This window comes from Megalobrama amblycephala, linkage group LG16 (assembly GCF_018812025.1).
Source record: "Megalobrama amblycephala isolate DHTTF-2021 linkage group LG16, ASM1881202v1, whole genome shotgun sequence".
In the NCBI taxonomy this organism is placed as follows: Eukaryota; Metazoa; Chordata; class Actinopteri; order Cypriniformes; family Xenocyprididae; genus Megalobrama; species Megalobrama amblycephala.
Genome location: NC_063059.1, coordinates 36,162,843 through 36,189,912, shown reverse-complemented (window position 1 = coordinate 36,189,912; position 27,070 = coordinate 36,162,843). Strand labels below are relative to the sequence as shown.

Genomic DNA, 27,070 nt, shown 5'->3' with positions numbered 1-27,070 from the left:
TCACAATCGCAACTTTATATCCCGCAATTCTGACTTTATAACTCGCAATCGCGACTTTATATCCCGCAATTCTGACTTTATAACTCGCAATCGCGACTTTATATCCCTCAATTCTGACTTTATAACTCGCAATCGCGACTTTATATCCCTCAATTCTGACTTTATAACTCGCAATCGTGACTTTATATCCCGCAATTCTGACTTTATATCCCTCAATTCTGACTTTATAACTCGCAATTCTGACTTTATATCCCGCAATTCTGACTTTATATCCCGCAATTCTGACTTTATATCCCACAATTCTGACTTTATAACTCGCAATCGCGACTTTATATCCCGCAATTCTGACTTTATAACTCGCAATCGCGACTTTATATCCCTCAATTCTGACTTTATAACTCGCAATCGTGACTTTATATCCCTCAATTCTGATTTTATAACTCACAATCGCAACTTTATATCCCTCAATTCTGACTTTATAACTCACAATCGCAACTTTATATCCCGCAATTCTAACTTTATAACTCGCAATCGCGACTTTATATCCCGCAATTCTGACTTTATAACTCGCAATCGCGACTTTATATCCCGCAATTCTGACTTTATAACTCGCAATCGCGACTTTATATCCCTCAATTCTGACTTTATAACTCACAGTCGCAACTTTATATCCCTCAATTCTGACTTTATAACTCACAATCGCAACTTTATATCCCGCAATTCTAACTTTATAACTCACAATCGCGACTTTATATCCCACAATTCTGACTTTATAACACGCAATCGCGACTTTATATCCCGCAATTCTGACTTTTTATTCTGCAATTCTGAGAAACAAAAGTCAGAATTGTGAGAAGTTGCAATTACCTTTTTTTTATTTTGTATTCAGTGGCAGAAACAAGCTTCCATACCATTTTATATTGTTCTGTGGTGTGACATTTTGAAGTACAAAAATTCTACGTGGATGATAATTAATAAAATAAAAGAATAGTAAAATGCTCTTTCAAATAGTTTTAGATGAATTACAATATAGCTGGGCATGTCAACTTAACAAAAGCATTTCATGTTAACTACCCATTCACTTGATGTTTTGTGCTTTATGCCACATCTTTATCCTTTTTATGTTTCTGGAACTTTTTTCATTATGTCAAGATTTCAGACTGACTAGACAAGTAAAGTGTTATGTGAATTAATTGGCACAACTGGTTCACACAGCCAAATCTTCCCAGACCATTTTATTTGAGAAATCTCATGTGTTAGATTTCATTTGTGAAATAAATCTCAATTATTGTCTCTCAGATCTTTTTATTATTATTATTATTATTATTATTATAGAAAAAACGCTTTTTGCAACACTACCTCAGCTTCCAACTCATTACTTATGCAGTGAAACCGACTTAAATAATCCAGCGTGTGTCTCTATTTCTATAGGAAGCCAAAATTGGATTTTGTTCTTTGACTTTACTTTCTTCTTTTATTTTTTCATTTTTTCCTACTTCCCTCCACACAAAAGGAGGACTTCCTCCCAAAAAGAAGGAATCTAAAAAGGAAGAGACACAGCAGAAAATCTGCCCTGTTAAACCTCCCACAATCCTCGAACCCCTGCTTTGTAATGGTCTTATTAGATTTGTATTGTCCAAAAGGGATTGCCCCCTTTATGAGGTGCAGGAATTTCTTTTCACTAGCCATCAGACAAGGTAGTGGAGCGTGGCCGTCCCATCACTGACAATAACTCCTGGATTTGCTTTCTCTTTACCCCCTGTCCCAACTACTATTCGGTTACACCCCTTCTCTCCCCGTGTCCCACAGAGCTGTGCGCATCCGACTGTGGTGGTCATGGCATCTGCGTGGCGGGCAGCTGTCGCTGCGACGAGGGCTGGATGGGCTCTGGGTGCGAACAACGGGCTTGTCACCCACGCTGCAGCGAGCACGGAACCTGCAAGGACGGGAAGTGTGAATGCAGCCCGGGATGGAACGGAGAACATTGCACCATCGGTAAGGAGCAAGAGGGATGCATTAATTTATGTGTGCGTGAAGTGTGGGATAAGGGTGGAGTCGTGACGGGGGGAAGGGGTTGGCGGGGAGGTGTGAGAGAAGCATGCGTAATTGAATTTGTGCAACTCGGCATAGCATGAACAGGTTTGCTCAAGGATATGAAGCTTGTCTTCATGCATTTTAATGTGGGAATGTGCTAAGGTGTCTTTTCATTTCTACTCATCATTTCCCTCCTTTCTTATTCTCTTTCTCGTTCCTTTCCATTAGTTCATTTTGAACACAAACATTTGCATTGCACGAGCAGAGCAGTCACTGGAAAGACGTTCTTTACGTTGTGGAATTAAATTGCAAAGCAGTTTAAAGAATTTTTCATTTATTTTTTTATTTAAAAAATATTCATTATTTTTGCAATTCCTTTTGGTGAGGTTATTGTTTTTTGTAAGTCATGTGTTTTGGCTTTAATTTAGTTTTATTTGAACCAAAATATACCATTGTATTTGGAATTGTTAAAATATGAGTATCAAATATGGTACATCAGGCCTTTGAGGAACGTTTATCTGTTCATCTCTGAATCATCATTCATTGTACTGCATTATATGTGTTTGTCCCCCCAATAAAATCTACAGAGCTTTGATCATAAAACTAAGCATTTAAATACCATCTTACTTAGATATTATTGTGAGTATTTGTTATTATTATTTCATTCTAAGTAGTAGTCTGCTGTACTGTTATAAAGGTCTCATTGACTTGCATTATAAGCTTTTGGAATTTCATCTTACTTTTTGGCCATATAAATATCAGCAACTGCACCAAATTGCATGTTTCTGCTTAGTTCTCTGAGCTGTGTTTTTTCCATCCTCGAGTGCGAGCTGCATATTCTCATATGTTATACTATATGAGTCATAAAAGCCTGATGTATCATATATGATGCTCAACAAAAATAGTAGTCATGTCATAGTCAAAGCATTTCAGCTTTGGCACCATGATGATTATAATTAATGCTTTTAGAAATAGATTCAGTCTAATATTGGTTTCACTGCACAATGGCACACAACCCACGTAAATGGAGAGAGGCAACCGTCCTTCACTTGAGCCAGGTGTATCCATGGTCAGAATTTAAGATAATAAAATACCTAGCATGAAAAAAAAAAAAAAAATGGTAACAGGGTTGCCAAAAATGTAACTATTTTTGTTAAGGTTAAACAATGACCATTTGTTGAAAGAAAAGTTATGCATTTTAAAGTAGGCTCTATATTGTACCTTATTTTTGGGCAGTGCCACCTAACCCGAACCTACCCCTTAAAGGATTAGTTCACTTCCGAATTCAAATTTCCTGATAATTTACTCACCCCATGTCATCCAATATATTTGTTTGTCTTGTGGGGTTGAAGATCCAAATTGCAGTTTCAATCCAGCTTCAAAGGGCTCTACACGATCCCAGACGAGGAATAAGGGTCTTATCTAGTGGTCGTTTTCTAAAAAAATAAAAATGTATATACTTTTTAACCACAAATGCTCATCTTGCACTGCTCTGCAATCCGCCACTCATCACATAATCATGTTGGAAAGGTCACGGTTGACGTAGGCGGAAGTACAGATCCAGTGTCTACAAAGCGAAAGTGCAAAGACTAAATCAAACGGACTTTACCAAAAATGGTAAAACAATGATGTTGGACGATTTTGAAGCTGGAGAAGAAAATGAGATTATGTTTTTCGCCCTACCGCGGTACTTCCTCCTACATCACATGTAACCTTTCCAACATGATTATGTAATGTGTGGCACATCACAGAGCATTGCAAAATGAGTATTTGTGTTTAAAAAGTATGTAATTTATTTTTTATTTTTTTTTGAAAACGACTGATTGTTTCGCTAGATAAGACCCTTATTCCTCGTCTGGGATCATGTAGAGCCCTTTGAAGCTGCACTGAAACTGACATTTGGACCTTCAACCTGTTGAACCCCTGTGAAGTCCACTATATGGAGAAAAATCCTGAAATGTTTTCTTCAAAAATCTTTTTTTTTTTTTTTGACTGAAGAAAGAAAGATGTAAATATATTGGATGACATGGGGGTGAGTAAATTATCAGGAAATTTTAATTCTGAAGTGAACTAATCATTTAAATCAAAGAGCAGTGATTGGTTAAGTGTTGCCCCTAACACCAACCATAACCCTAAAGTCTGATGGTTGATTGGAATGTTGTTCCAGGCTAAAGTGTTTAACGTTTGTCATACATCTCGCCTAAAGAATCTGAATGGGCCAATAAAAAGTCTGTTGTGTGAGACAGCATTTACTAGTGTGTGTCTCAACATCATCGTGTCTTTCTCTGTTCTACGTTTTGTCTCTCATCCTCTTTATCTTATCCAAAAACATCCAAGCCATATCTCCTCTGTTAAAGGAACCACATAGTCTGATCTGGTATTGTTTTTTTTATCCAGCTGTAACTTTTGATTTTGTCTCTGAGTTTATCAGTCAGTGACTAGAAAAGAAAAGACTCAACAGTAACAGCTCCTGACAAAACACCAGAGGTGAACAAAGCAAATAAATATAGATTCCATTTAGATCTTATGAACTTCCGACTTCTGTAAAACCAGAAATCTTCTAATGCAGGGGCGTTGTTAGTTATTGTTATTGGGGTTTTTTTCCTCCCTTCCTGGGGCCAGTACACTAGCATTCTGTCTTTTAATATTTTGATGCATTATTGATGTTCTTCATACATGTACCATAGTGAAACATAGCATCCCAACAGCAGGGACCATACATTCCAATAACACGTGTGCCATTAAAGGTGGTAAGTGTGATGGTCCATGATGACGTATTGCTTCTCCACTGCTGGATTGAAGTGTGGCTGTCTCATCAGTGACATGCTCTTTCTTTATAAGCTTATACATCTTAAACCTTAATAATTTTATAGAATTAGTAACTTATGAATTTTATTTTGCATCCAATTGGCTATACAAATATTCAACCTCCACCTAAATTGTAATACTTTGCCTATTCAAAGTAAAATAAATAAATAAATAAATAAAATGTCCAACATAAGGCATATATACAGGCTTCCCAGAAAGTGTTGCCAAAAACTCTTACTCCTGTAGTACAGGAACTGATAAACTGAGACTTCTCTCTACATCTCTCTCTTTCTCTTCCCTGTCACACCATACCTTTAACTCTCTCCCAGCCTGTAATGTGATGTTTTGCTTGTTGCATGTTATTGTCCTTGCAATCGCTTTTGCAGCCCCTCTGTGTTTCAGTAAACTTAGATGTCTCGAGCAACCAGCCCATGCCTCTAGCTGTCTGTGTCTTGTCATGGAAGCAGCACTGTTCAAAACTTCCCTTATATGTCCTTGTCTTTTATCTCCCCCTAAAGCTCACTATCTGGATAAGGTAGTGAAAGGTATGGCACTCCTCCTGTCCTATCTTTTCTTCCTCTCTCATTTTCTGTCGTCCATCATCTTTCCATCAGCCCATCCTTCAAAAAGCTCATCTCTAGAGTTGCGCTCGTATTTTCAGTCAGCCCATGCTTCATGCCTCACCAACACAGTCCTTGTCGAATCATGCCGCTGTTGTACCACCACATCCAATGCACTGCTTTGCCACCTCGCCACTTAGCACCTTCACGCCCGCTGAGTGGGCGGCATGGGAGCCGGTGCGTCTCCTTAGTGGCGTGTCCCTGCTGTGGAACTCAGGGGGATGGATGGCCCACAGGATCCAAGGAAGGGAGGGTTGGCGGAGGGTCACGGACCTTGCCAACCGGCGCCATGCATAATGGATGTTCAGTGCAGCTGTGCAGCACAGCAGAAGGGGGTTCGGGTGAAGGGGTGGGGGTTCAGAGAGGTGCTGAAGCGGCAGCCTCTCTAATTAAAGCATGTTATGCACCGGTGATGCCAGAGCCCAGAGCTGCCCACACCCCCTACCTGCTCATTGTCTTTCCCTTTCTTGTCTCTGGTTTTCTTGCTCCGTGAGCCCACCCCTTCCCTCCCTTTCTCCTTGCAAAGAGAGGCAGTGCGGCTGCAGGGGGTCGCGCAAGGCGGTTTGTGGCCCTCCGGAGCTGTTTCAGCCTGATGCGCGGGTGCGCTCCACAGGGGCCTCTCTCTGAAAGGGCTGCCAATTAAGCTGAACTGCTGCCAGCAGAGCACAGATCTTTATTTATTTAGCTCTTTAATAAGCATTCAGAACAGACCATTCAGACGTCTCGCCACTGCGGACTATGCAGCTGTTTGTCTATTTGGGTGTTTAAGGAGGAACCTGCTGTCTACTGGTTAAGCTCACCCTTTGCTTGTTAACAAAGAATATAACTGTCACTGTCTGCCGTGTAGCACAAAAGATTGTCCTTACACCAAAGTGAGGTCAGCTGGAGACTGTGATTGCAGGTACAACCTTGCACCTATGGAGTTGATAGTAGAGAAAAGAAATGGGATTCAAAGATCTTGTTCCAGATGCCATCCTTCATGACAAAGAGTAAACTGTTGAGTAGTGCTCCGCTGGGAATTATCCAGCTTCAAGTATACATTACAGGTGGCTACAAAGGGACACCCTACTGTGCACAATGGGACACACTTTCTAGAGATCCACCTTTCTGCAGAGATTAGCTTCAGCTGGCTGAAACTTATGAGCATCTGTGAAGACCTTGATTAACTAGTTCTGGTGTGTTTAACTTGGGTTATAACTAGGGCTCAAAATAAATCGCAATTAATTTGAAATCGCTCTTAAACCAATTTAGCCGCTTGTGAAATCACAAAGGCTGTGATTATTTTTCTATGCGCAGCTTGTCAATGAAGCACGGCTTCATGTGATCATCAGTAGTAAATGCCCCTCCATCTGAAAGCACTGCAAGTTTGATTCACTTATAATGTGCATTTGAAAAAGCAACACGCGTTCCAAACATGAGAAGCATTTATGAACTTCTTGGCCAACAAAAGACAACATTTAATAACATGTTTTTACTCCAGACTCACTTTTAATATATCCTCCTCTGAGATGATGTGGCTTCTTACACAGAGTAAGGCACACAACATATTATTTCATAGTCTTTCAAGTCAAGTCACCTTTATTTATATAGCGCTTTTTACAATGTAGATTGTGTCAAAGTAGCTTTACATTGATAACTGGTACATTATTTTGGCTGCACAGCAGCTCTTAAAGAATAGTGTCAATGCAGGCAGATCAAAGCACTGTTGAATATCACATGTCAAGTCAAATGTCAAGTGTCCCCAACTAAGCAAGCCAAAGGCGACAGCGGCAAGGAACCCAAACTCCAACAGGTGACATCAGGTTGCAAACAAGTGGCAAATAGGTGTTAAAAAGGAGAAAAAAACCTTGGGAGAAACCAGGCTTAGTCGGGGGGCCAGTATATACAGTCTTTATCACTGTATATAATACTATGTCGAATAGCATTGAAGTATAAACAAAGACTTTATATATAGAAAGGCCGTGCACTCGTATTATTATGAATGAGAGAAAGTGCAATGCAGAATAAGTCCCGCCTTCTAAATAACAGCCAATCACCGATTGGCAAAGGCATCGCATCACTGCAGATGTTGTTAAAAACTCCGGTTCCTATAGAAACAGACAGAGGCGAGCTTAGGACTGCGCATTAGCTTGAAAAATGCCTTTTTTTTGTGTGTCATGATTCTAGCATTTAGAAACAAAATTTATGAGACAATTGTCATATTTCATTGGTGATTTCAAATATGAAATTTAATCAACAGCTTGGCAAACAGCTTTGGAGAATCTGATGTTTCCCCAATCAAAGAGATAGGAGCTGCACTTGCATGCCCGAGAAGCGTTTCAAAGATGGCCGCCGAGTGAAATGACTTGCCTTAAAGAGACTTTGGTATAAATATACTCGGGTAAACCGTATGTTGTCGTAGTGGTCTGTTTATTAATCATGTTTAATCAATCATAGGCATTTCAATCTTTTGTTAATTCAGCTACAGATGCCCATAGGTATTTCCTGGAATGACATGCACTATATCGTACTTCTGCTTGAGTTTCTGCGTGAGAGTGCCCTCTGGCTTTCAGATGGAGTAGCATTTACTACTGATCACAGAGCTGTGCTTCACTGAGAAGCTGCGCATAAAAAATTGCAGCCTTTGCCAAATCGAGTATGGTTTAATTTCAATTAATCATGGAGCCCTAGTTATAACTGAACTCTAAAGAAAGGTGGTCCTCCAGGAGCATGTTTGGACAAGATCATGAGACTTCGAATTACCAAGATTGCCATTTGTGATACATCGCCCATGAGTACAATGGCTCAATGTATCGGAGCATGTGTTCTAACTAGTGTTCCAATAGTCCATCACTCAGTAAATTACATTGTGCTGATCTGTGCAGCTATGTTATTATGTAAGTCAACATTACAGCCCACTTTCTTGATGGCTTCTCCATAAAGGTGCAGACTTACATGCTACGGCAAGAATCAGCAATTCATTTTTTTCTTGCATCAGATGGTACTAAATGTGCTACATGTATCAGTTATTGAAGCACAGATGTCTTGGAACATTGAGCACAGCGTCATAATGCACAAAGCCTGGATGAAAACACTGCATGCAATTCTGCATTGAGCCATCTTTAGAAATGATCATGGCTTTTAGAGTCATCTCGGATTTCCTTCTTATCAGGCATCCACCACCTTTCTTTCTCTATACAAACTCCCACTCTCACTCTCTCCCTTGCTTTAGTCTCTATGTTGTTCGAGCAGTGTCTGTGCTAACTGTCGCTGACAAAATAGGTCAGCTCAGACATCTTGGAGAGTGGCTCTTGGCTTGTGAAAAGCATGTCAGGGTTTTACATTCATTGGCACAGGGTTTCTCGCCTTTCGTCTGTGTTTTCATCTTAGGAAATAGAATTGGACAGGTAGCTGATAAGTGGCAGGGAGGGGAGGAGGAAACAGATGACAATGACAGACATTTTACGCTGTCGAATGGAGCATACCATGTCCGTAGGAGCGTGTGCCCACCATCTATTCTATCAACATCCTGTCAGCATTAACCTCCCAGTCCAAGCGCAGCCCTGTGAAATGCTATTTTCAAATGTGTCATGACATTCACATTATAGGAATAAAACCGAATATGGTTCTGTGTTTTACCTGGAGCTTATGGTTTTCGCATTTAAGATTGTCTACTATCTAAAGCTAAGGTTGTTAGTGTTATTTCCCAAGAAATACTGCGATTATCCATATTGTTGTTTATCTGGTTGTGATAATGTTTTTTTTCTGGGTTAGCTTTTGCTTCTACCTTTGTTGTGTCTCATTGTCTTGCTTCTCTTTCCCTCTCTCTTTCTCTTTAAAGCTGAGTTCTGCATCTATTGTACAACACTAATGAGAATGTATTGATCTGGTGGAGCTCTGCAGTATGAGTCTGCCTCTATAGGATATAAGGGCTTAAAAAGGTGCATCAGTTAATCACCTGAAGTTATCACTGTTATTACTGAAGCACTCTTTTGACCCACAGCCCTTCATTTTAACTTTTTTGATTTGGATATAATAACTGAGCTTTGCAACAGTTATAGTGCAATGTTTGTTTTGCTGAAAAGTGCCCTCTCTAATGTGTGTGCTTTGCTTTTGTGTGCACAGAGGGCTGTCCTGGTCTGTGCAATGGCAACGGCAGATGCACGCTGGGTAATAATGGCTGGTACTGCGTTTGTCAGCTGGGCTGGCGGGGAGCAGGCTGCGACACTTCAATGGAGACAGCCTGCAGTGACGGCAAGGACAATGACGGAGGTACAACACAAACAACACGCTGCCTTGACATTTATTATGAAAATTTAACATAGTCTTTGCTGGGAAATATTCAGACTTTCCCTGTGGATGCATGAGTCCTTGTAGAAGAGTGGGTTGTTTAAGTAAAAATCATAGGTTTCAAGTTCCCCAAGCTAACAGAGAGACATACCAAGTCCACATCATCTAACCTCCATTTCCCAGTAAGCATCAGCTTAGAACCGACCTCCTGCCAAGCCTCTAAATCAACGGTAGCCTCTGAAGAGCACAATCTTCAGGGAGATGCTTCTGCTATAGTTACCAAACTCTACGTTTTATCATTTGATGTAGCTACAGGCTTGGTGGTGTTTTTGTTACCATCCTAAATAATCACTTATTAGAGACTGACCTGTAGAATACCAATCAGAAGGTGCTAACACATACGCTAGTAGTAAAGCAGTCAATTGGCGGTACTGTCGTGACGACTGAAACAAGCAGTGATGTTTCCACCAAGAGAGGTGATATTTTTATAATCTGGCCCATCTGGTCAAAGAGTTTCCACAAAGTAGAGAGAGAGAGAGGAAGAGAGAGAGATATTAAAGAATAAGGGATGACCCACTTCAGCACATTAAAGGGTTCCTGTCAGCGTGGCCTGAAGTCCTGAATTATTTCAGCTGAATTACAGGAGGGAGAGGCTGAGCTGCCTGTAGAGGTGTGGAAACTGTTGGAAAGAAAAAAAAAAACATGAAGGAAATAGGAAGCAAGACTAGTTCTAACTTACTGCAGTAACAGCTGTAGGGCACAGAAAGCCATCCAACATAGGCAGTTGTTTCTTAGAAGTTTTTGAGATCCTGCTAACAGTTTGCCCGTGTTCGTCTTGGGATGATGAAATCTTTTTCCTCTCCTTTAAAGATATCAACCTAGAGGAATGACTTTAGCTCGGACAAAATAAGCATGTTGGAAGGCATCAGTGCTGCAGGTTAGAAACGTTTCTGGTAACCAGGTCATACCTGATCAAGTTTGGTTTCCGGAACATTTATTGGTGCCCACTGGATGAAGGTGCCTTGGTTTGTGTCTGATAGGCTGATGAGGCTCTACCCCCTAACCCAGCCATCAGTGAATCTATAAGACTTTAGACTTTAGACAAGATGATCCATCAAAAGAAACCAAGTCCACAAGCTGGTAGTCCATCAGATCAACCACCTAAACAAGTTTTGTCCTTCTGGGGGGAAAAGATGTGAAACCAGATACCTATTATGCAAAATTCACTTTTATAAGGTGTTTGAATCCACTTTCTTTTTTTTTTTTTTATAATTCCCATAAATCAGAAGCAGTCTCTTCAAAAGAACTGATTCAGATTCTCCAGATTCAGATTCTTCAATGACTTCATTGTGGGGAGAAGTCTCGCCCACAACCGGTCACGGTCTGCCCTATTAGCATAGACACACCCCTGAGTGAGTCCGCCATTTCTGTATCCTCGCTGTAGCAGCTAGAGTTTTACAATGTCATCCCCAAAGGGGCATTAAAAATGTTGTGTTTTGGGATGTACCAATGAAGATAAGAGTCTCCATAGACTCCCGACATCTGAGTCACTGAGGACATCGTGATTAAATTTCATTTTTGATGGAAGGTCCCGAAGAAAATCTTGTACGTTTGCGCCAATCATTTTAAATGCTGGATTTTCACAACGGTTGATTCTGAAAGATGGGTCAATACCAACGCTTCAAGCTCAAACTTCATATCCAGAACTGATGCTGCCCTCACATGCTATCGAAATTAACATAAACAAGAGTTTCCTACTTAAAAATTGCACATGAATGCCCTTTCTGACATTTTTGGTGCGTGAGATTGTCCTGTCTCAGATTGTACAACCTCCCAATAAAACAGATAGGTGGCACAATTCGATAGTGAAAAATTCTACCTGTGGTTTGAGACTTTATTAATGTCCAGTCCTACCCCTACCCTAAACCTACCCTTAAAACAATGCAAATATAGTGTTGGTAGCACAATCTGATAGGTACCATTATTTGACAGAACACCTGTATGCCGGAGCATGAGTTCTTGAAACCTCACCCTCTTCTGGAAAGGAGGCCAGGAGCAATAGCTCATTTGCATTTAAAAACAGTGCATTTTTGCTCACACCCCAAAAATTGGGAATTTTACTACGTGATAATACATTTATCTGTGGGGTATTTTGAGCTAAAACTTCACATACACACTCTGGGGACACCAGAGTCTTATTTTACATCTTGTAAAAATAGGCATAATACGTTCTCTTTAAGTGAAGGCAGTTTACAAGCAGAGAAATCAGTTTTCACTTACACCAAAATATGCCATTTTGTGCATAGAATCTTGTTCATGGAATCTGGTTTCTGACACTACATTGCCGTTATTGAAGATTAAACCTCTCCATCCTATCCTCTCTCCATCAGATGGGTTGACGGACTGCATGGACCCGGACTGCTGTTTGCAGGCGTCGTGTCACACTACCTCTCTGTGTGTGGGCTCTCCTGATCCACTGGATATCATCCAGGAAACCCAGATCTCATCCAGTCTGAGCACCCTGCAGTCCTTCTACCAGCGTGTCCGATTCTTAGTGGGCCGGGACAGCACCCACGTCATCCCTGGCACCAACCCGTTCGATGGCATGTAAGTGTTTTTTAGTAGTAATGTTCACAATTTTTCTTGCAGTTTAAATTCTCTTTTCCATACTTATCCCAAATCTCAATCCACTGTAGTGGTAATATTTAGATCAATCAGTAACTATAAGCAGATGCTGTCAATCCATCTACAGCTCTTGTTCCTGTAAACAAACAGGGCATGGGGCTCATCCCAAGGTGCCCCAAAGATGTTTCATATGAGAGAACAGTGCTGTCACTGTGTTCTCCCATGTGTCTTCTCATCTTTTGCCTCCATTTTGTGGCGTTCCCTTTTTATCTGTAAACAATACCTAGAGTGAATGCCACTTTTGCATTTGCATCCCACTCATGCACTGGTCCCGTTCCTCTATCTCTCTTCCTGTTCTCAATTGAATTGCGCAGAAAAGATGCTACTAGAGACTTGGGAAAAAGTTGTGCTCCTTTGAAATGTCGTAGAGTATCCCCGCATTTCCTTTCATGAAAGCGTATCTGACATTTCAAAGGCAAAAAAGAAAACGTAACAAGCAAATGAGCATCTTTTTGTGCTCTCCATGGAGAATGTCTCTAATGGTGTCGCCCAGGGTGCGTCAATGTTTTGATTCTTATCTCCATAAGGCATAATCTGCCAAAGAGGTCTTCAATTCAGAGCTTTCTGTTTTTAGGCATTGTCTTGCTTTGTTTCTTTGGAAACTCAAGTGGAAATTTCTTGTTTAGAGGGGTTTTGGATCAGTGAGCAGTATTTTCCTGAACTATAGTGAGCAGGGTATTGTTTTTGCATCTCTTAAATGGCCATTTCCCACAGTTCAGCTCAGACTCTGGACAGAATGGCCTTTTGCTTTGCGTGACTGAGCCTCTGGCAAGTACGAACTCCTTTTGTCTAATCTTCGCTATCCTAATGAGACTCTGATCACTTCAAAGCTGTCCAGTGCTCTCCTTCATGCACTCATTTCCCCGGTCCTATCTGCCAGACGTTCTTCTGTTGCATAAATCACGCTGCCCTCAATCAACTTGTGTCAGAGTGTCCAATGCGCATAACCTCATGCAAAGATTAAACATTGGACTTTGTTTGATATTGCCTTTTGTGGACATGTCAGACGGTATTCATGAAATGCTCTTGTAATACCGCGTGACATTTTCCCAAGGTGACATTTTTGCAAAGCTCGGTAGGGAGTCTCCCGATACCCTCTTCATTATTTTGAGATGAGGGTCTCGGCCTACCCTTCGTCACCATCATCTCCCAAGGAAAAAAAAAAGAGGCATAAATAAATAAAAGCTTTAGAAGTCGGCCACCAGCCGCAAGATCGGAGACCTCGATTCACCTAAAAATATCAGCGCTGATATATTATTTATTACTTCTTCGTTCCTCCGCCTACTGACAGATATGAGAGAGGCTGACAGCAGCCCAGATGGACCTTTTAGACACAGCCGCAGTCGGTCTAAAAGAGCCCCTTGCCATCACCTGATCAGGCCTTTTTATTGATTCCACAACCACCTCTGCATGCTAGTAGACATGTCAGAAATGCACATCTGACATGTCCGACCACAAGAAAGCAACATGGATGGGAATGATCAAAGTCATCTATCATCCCTGTTTTACAAGACTCGTCTTTCTGAAACTTTCTGAATGTTTTTCCGATATATATATATATTTTTTTTTTCCTTTACAGCATGTACTCTGTTTATCTGAACACCGTGGATCCCACAAAAGAATAAATGTGCTTGGCTGGAGATGCACTTGGGTCAAGTTGTTTGCTTGCTGCATCTGAGTGTACTTAGCCCCTTTTACCATCATGTGGAGAAGGCGGAGGGGGCGTCCTGAGGTGGCCCATTATTTCTCTCCATTTAGCCTATTTAGAACTCGTTGCAGTTTCTGAGAAAGAGTAGAATACTGCTGTACACAGATGTAATTTAAGAGAGGGAGCATGATTCTATTTAGCCCCTCTCATGAAGTTTTTAAGTAGTTAAAGTGAAAGTGACATGTGAAAGCCACGTGACAAGTAAACACACACTGAAAACCGTGATGCACACCTAGAGCAGTGGGCAACTATTTTACTATGGCACCCAGGGAGTTATTGGGGGTTAGGTGCCTTGCTCAAGGGCACCTTCAATCATTTCCTGCCGGTGCTGGAATTGAACCAGAAATCTTTGTGTTACCATTCAGACTCGGTAACCATTAAGCCACGGGGCAGTTGGCATGAGGTGCTTGCTAAGGCCTCATGCCATGTTTGTTTACAGGAACAATGGCTGTATGTAGAGTGATAGCAATTGGTACCAGTGATGCTAAATTGTGCTTTTGGGTTGTTGCTAATGCTTAGCAATGCCCTGACAATGACCACAGTGGCTAGTTTTACACATGCAAATCTAAGGGTGTACTCACACTAGACGCTCGGAACCATGCAGTGTGAGCGCTAACCGTGCCTGAACACGGAACAGCTACTACTTTTTGTGTGCATCATCATTATGACAGCAAACTTCCTTATTACTATACTGATAGTACACTTATTAATTTGAGTGTATTTGGGTTTATAACAGGTCTGCTTCTCACCTTATTGATGAACAGGAACTGTAGTTTGCGAGTAAAGCTGCAAAGTCCTCCATTAACGTCAGCTGCTGTAATAATCCTCTGATTCGTGCAAGTGAAAATTGCTGCTCGGCATAAACGATAAATATATTAGGCAGTATCTTAGCGAAAGTGCATTTCTTCCTGTTTTCTTCCGTTCAAAAAGTTGTATCGTATATGATGTAAGCGTGCTCCGGCCTGGAACGTGAGTGCGGCCCAGCGGGGGAGTGGGGAGGGGGGACAATCGCGCTTCGTCTCGGTTCAAGGCAACCGTGCCAAGTGTGAGTACACCCTAATAGTTAGTATTACAGTGGTAAAGAAGCTTTTATTATTATTTAATAAAAGGGGTTTGCAAACATTCATTTAGCCCATTAGCTGTTTAGCCTTTTTAGCCTTTGCCAAACACATGGTATTCAGACCACTCCAAAAAAAGGTTTGTAGCGCTCCCAGAAGCTGCCTTTCAGGGCAGCTTAGCATGCTTTCTTTCATAGTTATTTAAGATGTCTTTTCTAATATCAAGTCAGACGTGGCCTACAATTTGCTTCTATGCTCTGAAATTACACGGTTGTCAACACAGTGCTGATGGCCTACACAAGGTGATATGTCTGTTGTTTATAAACCTACTTGCGTGTTTCTCTGCCATTCCGATCTTGTTTGAGATTGAGGTTTGCTGAATAAATTAACTTTAGACTTTTTTTTGTCTAGACCTCTTCCTTGTTCCCTCTTTCTCCTTTATCTTCTTCAGATCTGTTTAATGTCAATATTTAAATCATTTGTCATGGAGTTGTTGAATCAGCTCGGCATATTTCGCCGTGTCTCAGAGCCGACAGTTCCACTCAGTGCTCTCTGTGAAAACTTGCGTCGCTGCCCCTTCTGAATGAGAACACTCTAAATCAAACTGTCACCTCGAGCAATGTTGTATATAGACAAAAGCTTTACACATTATATCTCTCTCTCTTTCTCTTTTTCTGTCTCTCCACCCTTTTATTTAGTGATCTTTCTTTGTCACTCCCTCTCTCTCTTTTCTATTCTACTTGAGTTCACTCGCAGTCTGATAATAGACATTGCGGCGGGGCTGTGCACTTGTGTGCTATCTCTGCTAGCTTTGTTTACAGGGACGCAGAGCTGAGCCAAGGACTGCTCAAGGTGAGAGGCTGCTTAAATTAGCATAAAGTTAGCCTCCCTGGGACAGGGATATTGTTGGGTCTGTGATCTTGCCTGCAGTAAGGACAGGAAGGGGCCTGCCTCTTACACACCATGTTAATTGTTCCGCTACCTGGCACATGTTTAATACCTAATACCTTCGTAGAAACAGCCCCGATGTGTAATTTCTTTTGTGTAAGTGCTTTTTTCTTCAACTTAGCTGATGTGTGTACTTTTTTATATGTTAAAATACTTTAATATCATATGTTAATCTACATTTCGAGTGTAATTTCAACAATTTACCAATTATTTAAAGGGGTCATTAACTGCGTTGTTTTATTGTTTTATAATGTTTCCTGGGGTGCACTTATAATGTTAGTATGCTTTTTACATCTAAAATTGTCATAATTTAGAAATAAAAGGCATTTTCCCTACCCTAATTTTAGCCCTCTGATTTGAACTCTCTGTTTTAAGGGGCGTGTCTGCAGTGAGACTTCAGTGTAAACGCCCACTGCTGTGATTGGCTGACATCTTTCGTTTTTACTATTACAGCTCTCAAGGTTAACTAATCATGAAAAGCATTACATTTAGATCTATGACGTTATATTTAGATCGTGGCATGAAAGGTTGCAGTGATGACCATGTAGCTGATCACAGACATGTTGTTAAACACATGAAAGCAGTGATTTCATTATTGCAACTCAATTTCTGCACACTAACGTATGCTTTTATCATAACTAACAGTGCAAACTCAAAGACATTTGTTTAATAAAACAGTAGTTTTGGCGTGAGTTAAACTTGCACTGTTTGATTGACAGCAGATTGGAGCGTTTTTTGATCGCTTTCTATATATAATTTAATCACCGTTTAAATAACAGATTATTTTCATCCTACTAAGAGAAACAACATGAAGTTGACTGTCTAGTCACTGGTTTGATTTACTGACACATAGACAAAGAACATCTGACTGTACATGAAACATTACATATCAGATCAGGCATTAGAATGAACAGTTACTTAAATGTTGTTGCATTACTGTTGAGTTACTGTCGACATTCACATTGCTGAAAATAAATAACCATATTCCTAGCATTAGGATCCTTTGAAAGGTAATGTTATTTTAAGTCCTGTATCGGTTTTCTTTCCCCTCTCTCTCTCTCAAACACGCCAGTGGGAGGGGCTAACGTTGCAGTGATGAAGTAGGCGTTGATTTCTTCTGCTGAAGCGGGGTTTCACCTATAGGCGCATTCCAGGACGAGTCGTTCGCTGGGCCTGGTGTCAATAAAAGCTTTTATTAGATTAACAAGGAAGTTTTCAGTTCTGAAACGTACAGGATATTCTTATAGTACGATGACCTCTTATATATATCAAAAGCTCAAGAAAAAGTTGATTTCTCAATTCATGACCCTTTTAATCAAATTAATTGCATGTATCAGTAAAAGAAATGATTCAGTTATAATAATGGCAGACAAAAATTATGAATAGACATTTATAGGTAATATTTTTTTTTATATATATATACTATTTTTGTAGTTTTTTTGTCCTTCATAATCTCCAGCTTGAACAGCATGAAGCCTGATTAAAAATCTCTAACACTATGAGTCATAAGTCGTGTCTAGCGGGGAGTTGTTTTGTACTTGTTTGGGATTTTAAGAAACTGTGTTTGACTTTTTCATATCGATCAGTAAGTCAGAGCTCCTGAGGCAGACAGATAACATCAGATAAAGGCAGTTTCGAGCCCAGATATCTGCTGTGACTGAAAGCACTCATACCTCCGCATTGTTCTCTCAAACAGCAGGAATGACACAAACACTATCCCATTTTTTTTTCTGTTATCTTTTGCTTCTCAGACAGGAAACCCCGCTGAGGTTTCCTCAGAGCTGTGGGATTCATTTAATTTATTATATGTGTTTACAAATAGCATCTGATGCTTTTCTACACTGTAACACAACACTATGATTTTCTCCTTTTTTTTTTAACCCCGCAGTCATGCCTGTGTTATCCGGGGACAAGTGGTGACTTCAGATGGCACTCCACTGGTCGGTGTAAATATCAGCTTCATTAACAAACCAGCCTATGGGTATACCATCACCAGACAGGATGGCAGGTAAGTTGCAGCATGGGATGAAATGGTATTTAAAGATGTCGGTTAGCAATTAAAATGATATATATTCAAATTCAAATTGAATTTATGTCAGCATCATTATACATGCACCTTTAGCCCACATCTGTGCACTCTAACTGCTTTCTGTATGGCAGAATGTTGTGTAATGTGCTGGAGATTTTATCCCCAGCACACCATTGCGCATTTTGCCTGTTTGCTTGGATGGTGCTTTTTGTAGCCATAAAAAATCTTCCATCTCCCCGGCTCTCTCTTTTTTTTCCCTTTCTCTTTGCTCGTAAACACATGGTCTCCCTCCCACAACAGCCCATCAAGCCCTGCAAGAACAGACTCAGTACGGCATGAAATCACCACTGCACCTGTTTGCTTGCTTAAAATGGGAATGCTGTCTTAAATGATTTTGTTTGATTGTGTTTTGTACTATCCTGGTGCCTTTCCTTTTTAAATGACTTCTTTCTTCACCTCCAAAGAGGTCCCTCTGCTTCTCTGCCAACCGCTAGAGTCGGATTGACCAAGTAACATGCAGTGGAAATTCATGTAATACAAAATTGAGCCTAAAGTCAGACTCTGAAAATCCTAAAAGCCATCCATTATACATCTGTCTTGATGTATTGAGAGTCGCTTACGCAACCCTGTTTCCCTGAAGGAGAGAGCAGAATACTGTCACGTCATCAGGAACCGCTGAGCTATAGGCGATAGACTTAAAAGATGTCATGTGATTATTATGTAGTGGAAGTGGCACTGGTTTAGTGCGAGATTCAGTCCCCCTTTGGACCCAAAACGGGAGTTGTTTGTAAAGCCTGTTCAAAAATGTTGCATTAATGCATTTGGGGGTGTCGCAATATTCCGGTATTGGCGATAATCGTGATATTCAAAGCATGAAATATCGACAACGTTTTAATTTAGGGTGTGACAATATACACCACAATATTTAAAATGAATAGGACTCTTGTGACAGCCAGTACCTGGTTGACCTCTCAGGTGCCAGTATTGCACCTTAATGCTGACACCTGTCAAACAACAAGAAGACGCACGCGCACAGCTATTCCAAGAAGAACCATGTCGTCCAAGTGGGAGAGTGCAATTTATTTATAGTAAAGTTGATCCCCCCCAAATTTCTCTTTCTTTCTTTCTTTATATATATATATATATATATATATATATATATATATATATATATACAGTGGGTACGGAAAGTATTCAGACCCCCTTACATTTTTCACTCTTTATTATATTGATTCTCATGATTCTCATTTGCTCTGACATGCACTGTGAGCTGTAAGGTCTTATATATACAGGTGTGTGGCTTTCTTAATCAAGTCCAATCAGTATAATCAAACACAGCTGGACTCAAATGAAGGTGTAGAACCATCTCAAGGATGATCAGAAGAAATGGACAGCACCTGAGTTAAATATATGAGTGTCACAGCAAAGGGTCTGAATACTTAGGACCATGTGATATTTCAGTTTTTCTTTTTTAATAAATCTGCAAAAATGTCAACAATTCTGTTTTTCTGTCAATGTGGGGTGCTGTGTGTACATTAATGAGGAAAAAAATGAACTTAAATGATTTTAGCAAATGGCTGCAATATAACAGAGTGAAAAATTTAAGGGGGTCTGAATACTTTCTGTACCCACTGTATGTATGTATGTATGTATGTATGTATATATATATATAGTACAGTCCAAAAGTTTGGAACCACTAAGATTTTTAATGTTTTTAAAAGAAGTTTCGTCTGCTCACCAAGGCTACATTTATTTAATTAAAAATACAGTAAAAAACAGTAATATTGTGAAATATTATTACAATTTAAAATAACTGTGTACTATTTAAATATATTTGACAAAGTAATTTATTCCTGTGATGCAAAGCTGAATTTTCAGCATCGTTACTCCAGTCTTCAGTGTCACATGATCCTTCAGAAATCATTCTAATATGCTGATTTGCTGCTCAATAAACATTTATGATTATTTTCAATGTTGGAAACAGTTGTGTACTTTTTTTTTCAGGATTCCTTGATGAATAGAAAGTTCAAAAGAACAGCATTTATCTGAAATACAAAGCTTCTGTAGCATTATACACTACCGTTCAAAAGTTTGGGGTCAGTAAGAATTTTTATTTTTATTTTTTTGAAAAGAAATTAAAGAAATTAATACTTTTATTCAGCAAGGATGCATTAAATCAATCAAAAGTGGCAGTAAAGACATTTATAATGTTACAAAAGATTAGATTTCAGATAAACACTGTTCTTTTGAACTTTCTATTCATCAAATAATCCTGAAAAAAAATATTGTACACAAATACTTTGTACAATTGTACACATTAAATGTTTCTTGAGCTGCAGATCAGCATATTAGAATGATTTTCTGAAGGATCATGTGACTGAAGACTGGAGTAATGATGCTGAAAATTCAGCTTTGCCATCACAGGAATAAATTACTTTGTGAAATATATTCAAATAGAAAACAGTTATTTTAAATTGTAATAATATTTCACAATATTACTGTTTTTTACTGTATTTTTAATTAAAAAAGCCTTGGTGAGCAGACGAAACTTCTTTTAAAAACATAAAAAATCTTAGTGATTCCAAACTTTTGGACTGTACTGTATGTATATGTGACCTTGAAGTAATCCAAAAGTAATCAGATTGCATTACTTTAATATTGTGGTACTTGGATTACGTTACTGAATACCTTTTTTATGAAGTAATTTGTAACTGTAACGGAATAAATTTTTAAAGTAACCCTCCCAAGCCTGTCTGCTGCTGTGTGAACATAGCCTCAGTTCAGTTCAGAGGACTAAAAGTGTGTTTGGGGTCTAACCCATCGATCTGGCTAACCCCTTTGGGTTAACACTGCGTCCGCTCAAAGTGTGCACTGAAAGGCTGAATGCACTAATAAAGTGTGTCACCCATGCCTGAGGTGCTTGTGTGATTGATAACAGGCCTGTGAATCTCTCATCGATTGGCATGGCACCCTCTAGGGCTGTGTGCGTGTGCCCTGTTTATGGTTATATGTGTGTGTGCGTCTCACGGCACGTGACTAGCCGGCTAGCTTTTACTGCAGATTAGCGTCAGCTCTACGGCTGCATATAAACGCACACGCTCTCTCTCGCAGACACTTCCCAACAAGCACACTCTGTTCAAACTCCCACAGCGCACAGACAAATGCTCACATTTTAGCAAGGGCACGACAACAAGGGCAAAGCAGACCTTTGTTTATCAGCCGTGCCAATGAAAGCTCTGTGAATGGCCCGTTGGGATATGTAGTTGAATTAATGTTCAAGCGGCGTGAGGTGTGACTACAGATGCACACCGCATCTATGCCAACCTCGAGAACAAAGACTCTGAGTACAGCCCGTTCTACGCGTCCACATATCACGTATTGCTAATCGTCTGTTTGCGTTGTAGGCGTATTTGGCACTGAAGTGCATTTGTGCTTTCATGTCTACCGGAGCGCGTTGTAAAGGTGCGTCTCCTCATGGCGATACGCAAAAAAGATGAGAGTAGCATTCTGGATTTGTACACAATCATTCAACTGGCAAGCCACATACACGATAGCCTGCATATAGCGTCCTGTTTCATTTCTGTTTAGCGGTGTCAACAACAGAGCTCTCTGATCAGAGCGACTCTATATGCAGAGTGTGTGCTGCCATTGTAGGGTTGTTGTAAAGTTATGTTAGCACAGACAGCTCAGATCAATAATACTTTACCCTTCCCTTAAATGTCATTTCCCCTCTCACCTCCTTTATCAAAGCGCACCGTTCCACCACACAACAAAGACACTCGCCGGCGTACCAGCAGCAAGGAATCTTGCCAGTTCATTTCCCAAAAGAGAATAACGACACCACCCATTCATGCTGATTTTATTAATGCAAATTCGAAAGCACAGTGTATTAGACCGAGCCAATAGTTCATTGTATTCCAGTCACATTGTGTAGCTGCCAGATAAAAACCATCCCAACTAACTGAAGCTGAGTCCTTTTCAATTGAATCCTGTCATTTAGAGAAACATAATGAATTAAAACCTTTATTAAGTCTGGTTTTGATGGCAGTGCTGAGAAATGGTGAATAATGTTGATTAAAATGTTAGTAATTGGTATAATGAGATAATGAAATGCCATTGTAATTTCACTGAATGGGAGATCAAAACACCATTTTCAAGGCAGTGACAAGGCATAGCAAATAACTGTACTTAATGCATCAGATCCTCTCTGTTACATTCTGATTCGTTTATAAATGGATTAATTTAACTGATAAGTAGTCGTAAAGAATTACGATGTGAACATGATTTCTGCCCGAGTCCCATCCCGATTCTTTTTTTATCAGCTGTGGGGTGAAGACCACATCTCCCATAATTCTGTGCTCAATCTTGGCGTCATCAAGCTATGCTTTTGTTTTGAATTGGCGACCTCTAGTGGCGAAAATTTACATAGTGTGCCTTTAATGAAAATGAATGTGTTTATCTCAGTAGCTTCTCCATGTCTAAACGAACATGTCCTCTCCATTTCAGCTTCGACCTGGTGAGTAACGGGGGCGTGGCCATAGCGTTGAGGTTTGAGCGTGCTCCGTTCATCACTCAGGAGCACACCTTGTGGCTGCCATGGGGACGTTTCTTTGTCATGGACACCATTGTTATGCGACACGAGGTCAATGACATCCCCAGCTGCGACCTGAGCAGCTTCACCCGTCCCATGCCCATCGTCCTGCCTGCCCCGCTGACAGCTTTCGCCGGGACCTGCAACGAGAGGGGCGCCGTCGTTCCAGAGATTCAGGTGATGAAAACAGATCACTACCAGCTACAGCAAAGGAAGTAATGAAAATTTGTGTATGATTTATCTGTTAATGTAACGAAAACTATGTGGGCGGGGCAACATAATATTAACAAATAATGTTGCATGAAAATTATAATTGTAGGTTTAACCAATCAAATCCCAGTTATTTCACTCTAAGGCCCCGTTTACACTAGTGCATATTCATTTTAAAACGCATGTTTTGCTACGGTTACGCATGTTGTTTACACTACTCTGCAGCGTTTTCGAAAGTCTCCATTATCGAGGTTCGAAAAGTGTTTTCGAATTCATTTCGTTTTAAAACGCATAAGTTTTGCTACTTATGTTGTTTACACTACTCCAGCGTTTTCGAACCTCGATAACGGAGACTTTCGAAAACGCTGCAGACCCCGTTTTAGTTTGAAAACGCCAGCGTTGTGTTTCAGTATAAACGGACCAAAACGGAGACGTGGTGGCGTGGCGTGGCTGCCCACGTTCACTATGCGTATCCTTGATGACCGTGTAAACAATAACATGGAGACTGATCTGCGATCTTTGCTGGCTTTGTTGTCATTTTTAGCAGCCATTGTGCAGTTAAATTCTGCATTGTTTTAATACTGCACCTACCTACATGCACAAGAGCCAACTGTTTACACTTGTACGTGCATGAACGGTCATGTGACATGCGTTTTCAGTCCTGTAGTAGACGGAGATAGTTTCTGAAACGCTATGGAAATGCCAGTCTAGATGAGGATTGTTTTCATTTTAAAATGCCATTTTAAAAATAAAACGCACTAGTGTAAAAGGGGCCTAAATATTGTTTCACTAAAAAAAAAAAAAACATCATATTACGAAGGTAAAGATTGCATGAAATGAAAATTCACCTAATGTATTTTTTCAAATGCATGTTATTGGTCTCATTGTGACTCATTCATACATGCATATATTTATTATATATAAAAATCTTCTATTGAAATTGCAGACTTCTCTCTAATAACGTATGCTGGACTTCACCAATCATTTATTCCGTTTAAACTCCATCTTACGCAAATGGAAGAATATATCTTTCCTGCTTCAGTGTTATCATGACTGAGATGCATGTGAATGTTGTATCGTGTTGTTTTTAAAAGCTTGTTTTTTATTTATTTTTTTTATTTTTTTACTATATTTTTGTTTTCAATCTTTTTAACTTTTAAGTCTAATGTTTTTAAACAGTCTTATTCTTGTTTAGTCTGACACTTACAGACAGTTGAAAAGTGTACTGCTGTCTCAGACAGAAAAAAAAAAAAACCTGGTAATTTGCCGCAATTGATTCCAGAGTAGTGCTGGTTCGTAATGATGTTCTGATAGACAGCAGGGGCAGATATTGGGAAATGTACATCAGAAGGGAATGGAGGATGTTCTGTCTCGGGTGGCGGTCCTGTGATTTTATCTCCTGTGTGTAATTGGGCAGAGATACACAGTCCAATTTACTACGCCAGACATTTTCTGAAGAACGATAATTACATTTAGACGAAAGCAGCATGGAAGCTTTTTGAGCTTTGCAGTCGCTTTATGGAAAAAATAGCTGTGTGTTGTCTTGAGTGACAGGTTTTTTGTGTACGAGTATGTTTATGTTAGTTTCGTTGTGTCCACGTGTGTCTATATATATATATATATATATATATATATATATATATATATATATATATATATATATATATATATATATATATATTTCAATATGCACATATTTATGTGTATGTGTTTGAATACCGATACCTCTACTTATATCTGTGTGCCACTTTCCTAATTATTTTGTCTTCTTCTTTGGTTAACAAGATAAATGAGTCAGCCTCGCATGCATTGTGCTGTCTGGGCTATTAATATCGGCACAAATCTGTCCCATCCCAAATCTTGAGGCGGGTTATTCACACAAACACACACTTACTGTACGTATGCATCTACACACACCCACACACAGAGTTATCACAGGTTTACAAACAGAAACGTGTATGGAGGAGCTTTTCTTATCAGTGTTTATTGACGCAGTAGTGATCGGCTGTGTTTATTGGTCAGCTCTGTGCCTGACTGTGATAAAGGAGTGATACACTGAGAGTTAATGTGAGCTCTGCAGTGAGCAATGAGAAACCTCTGACTTCCTGTGAGGAAGCGAAGGTGTTGTTAATTATGCGCGTGTGACCTAGACGTATGCATTGCATTATACACAGTCATTTTTTCATGGTTTCTGGGCCATATTTAACCACAAAATCAAAAGGAAAAAAAGAAATTATATTTTGAAAAATTGTATTATTAGAAAACTATCTTATTTCAGGTCTAATAATATTATTTGGCAATATTATTTTCTATTATTGTGACAGTTATGTTCTGCCACCCCCCTTTTTCACATTACAATAAAGAACATTTTAATTAATAAACATTTTTCATTATTTACATTAAATATTTTCAGCAGTGATGCATTAATGAAAAGTGACAGTAAAGACATTTATAATGTTGAAAAAGATTTCAGTTTTTAAATAAATGTTGTTCTTTTAAACTTTAAATTCATCAAAGAATCTTATCATGGTTTCCACAAAAATATGAAAAGCTGCACAGCTGTTTTCAACATTGATAATAATAATACATTTAAAAATAAGAAATAAGAAACATAACAATACTTCTGCAGCATTTATTAATCTTGATGTTAATTTCAACATTTACTAATATATTATTAAAATCAAAAGTTGTATTTGTTAACAATAATTAATGCACTGTGTGTTTATTAACTAACATTAACAAAGATTATTAAAGATTGTTAGTTCATGTTAGGTACATTACATACATACATTAACTAATATTGACAAATGAGACCTTATTGTAGAGTGTTACCGAAATGTTTGAGCAGCAAATCAGCATATTAGAATGATTTCTGAAGGATCATGTGACACTGAAGACTGGAGTAATGATGCTGAAAATTCAGCTTTGAATCACAAGAATAAATTACATTTTAAAGCATATTCAAATAGAAAACAGTTATTTTAAATTGTAATAATATTTCACGATTTTTCTGTTTTTACTGTATTATTTTTTTTTTTTTTTTTTTTTTTGGTCAAATAAATGCAACTCTGGTGAGCAAAAGAGACTTTTCAAAAGCTTAAAAAAATCTTCTCAACCCCAAACTATATATATATATATATATATATATATATAGTGTGTGTATATATATATATATAAAATAGCTTTTTTCATTCTTTTTGAGGCAAAATATGGCCTAGATTCACCCAGTAATTAGTTTTTTGTTGTTGTTGCACTGTATAATAAAATGTCTGCTGTGAAGAAATTAATTCATTCTCATTTGCGTATATACCGGAGATGTTAAATAATGCAAACACTTCTCAGCAGGGTGCATCTCCCACAAAATTAGAAGATTTGTTACTGTTAGTTCTGTTTTGTTGTAACTGATATCAACATTTTCACCTCTCTCCCCAGACCCTCCAAGAGGAAGTGCGGATCCCAGGTACAGACGTGCGTTTGAGCTACCTGAGCAGCCGGACGTCGGGGTATAAGTCCCTCCTTCGTATCACCCTGACACACTCCACCATTCCATTCAGCCTGATGAAGGTGCACCTCATGGTGGCCGTCGAGGGAAGGCTCTTCAGGAAGTGGTTCTCAGCTGCGCCCAACCTCTCTTACGACTTTGTCTGGGACAAAGCAGACGTCTACAGCCAGAAAGTTTATGGGCTGTCTGAGGCTTTCGGTAAGTGGGGAATGAAGTTGTTAGTATCTAATTTCTCAAGGCTGTTGTCAGTCTCAAGTTCAAACGTGTTTTATCTTCACTCCTGCTAGTATCTGTGGGTTTTGAGTACGAATCCTGCCCGGATCTGATCCTCTGGGAGAAGCGGACGGCCGTCCTCCAGGGATACGAGACCACTGCGTCCAACCTTGGCGGCTGGAGCGTGGACAAACATCACGCGCTGAACATCCAAAGTGGTGAGTTGGTACACACTGAAAGATATTCAAATGCTCACAAAAATACAGTTGCTTATTAATTAGATCTGATGAGTTTTTTTCCATTGTGGAAATTAAGTAGCTTCTGGTATTAGGAAGCATTTTTGTACCTGATCACAAGTGGACGACACTAAATACAGGTGTAAACGGGGTGTAAAA

At 39.5% G+C, this 27,070-nt stretch overlaps 1 protein-coding gene across 11 annotated transcripts in view; it reads left to right on the top strand.

Annotated features, from left to right (window-relative positions):
• The window catches only part of tenm4 (teneurin transmembrane protein 4), a 261,307-nt gene that overhangs the window by 168,869 nt on the left and 65,368 nt on the right, over nucleotides 1-27,070 (top strand). For 7 of the 11 annotated variants that reach the window (XM_048160290.1, XM_048160292.1, XM_048160289.1 and 4 more), the window contains 8 exons: nucleotides 1,810-1,995; nucleotides 5,361-5,387; nucleotides 9,567-9,713; nucleotides 12,122-12,338; nucleotides 18,019-18,138; nucleotides 22,666-22,927; nucleotides 26,393-26,660; nucleotides 26,750-26,893. In XM_048160290.1, the coding sequence (XP_048016247.1) occupies nucleotides 1,810-1,995; nucleotides 5,361-5,387; nucleotides 9,567-9,713; nucleotides 12,122-12,338; nucleotides 18,019-18,138; nucleotides 22,666-22,927; nucleotides 26,393-26,660; nucleotides 26,750-26,893 (1,371 nt within the window). The remainder of the gene's footprint in view (nucleotides 1-1,809; nucleotides 1,996-5,360; nucleotides 5,388-9,566; nucleotides 9,714-12,121; nucleotides 12,339-18,018; nucleotides 18,139-22,665; nucleotides 22,928-26,392; nucleotides 26,661-26,749; nucleotides 26,894-27,070) is intronic. The other 4 variants (XM_048160285.1, XM_048160293.1, XM_048160291.1 and 1 more) reach the window with 1 other exon arrangement.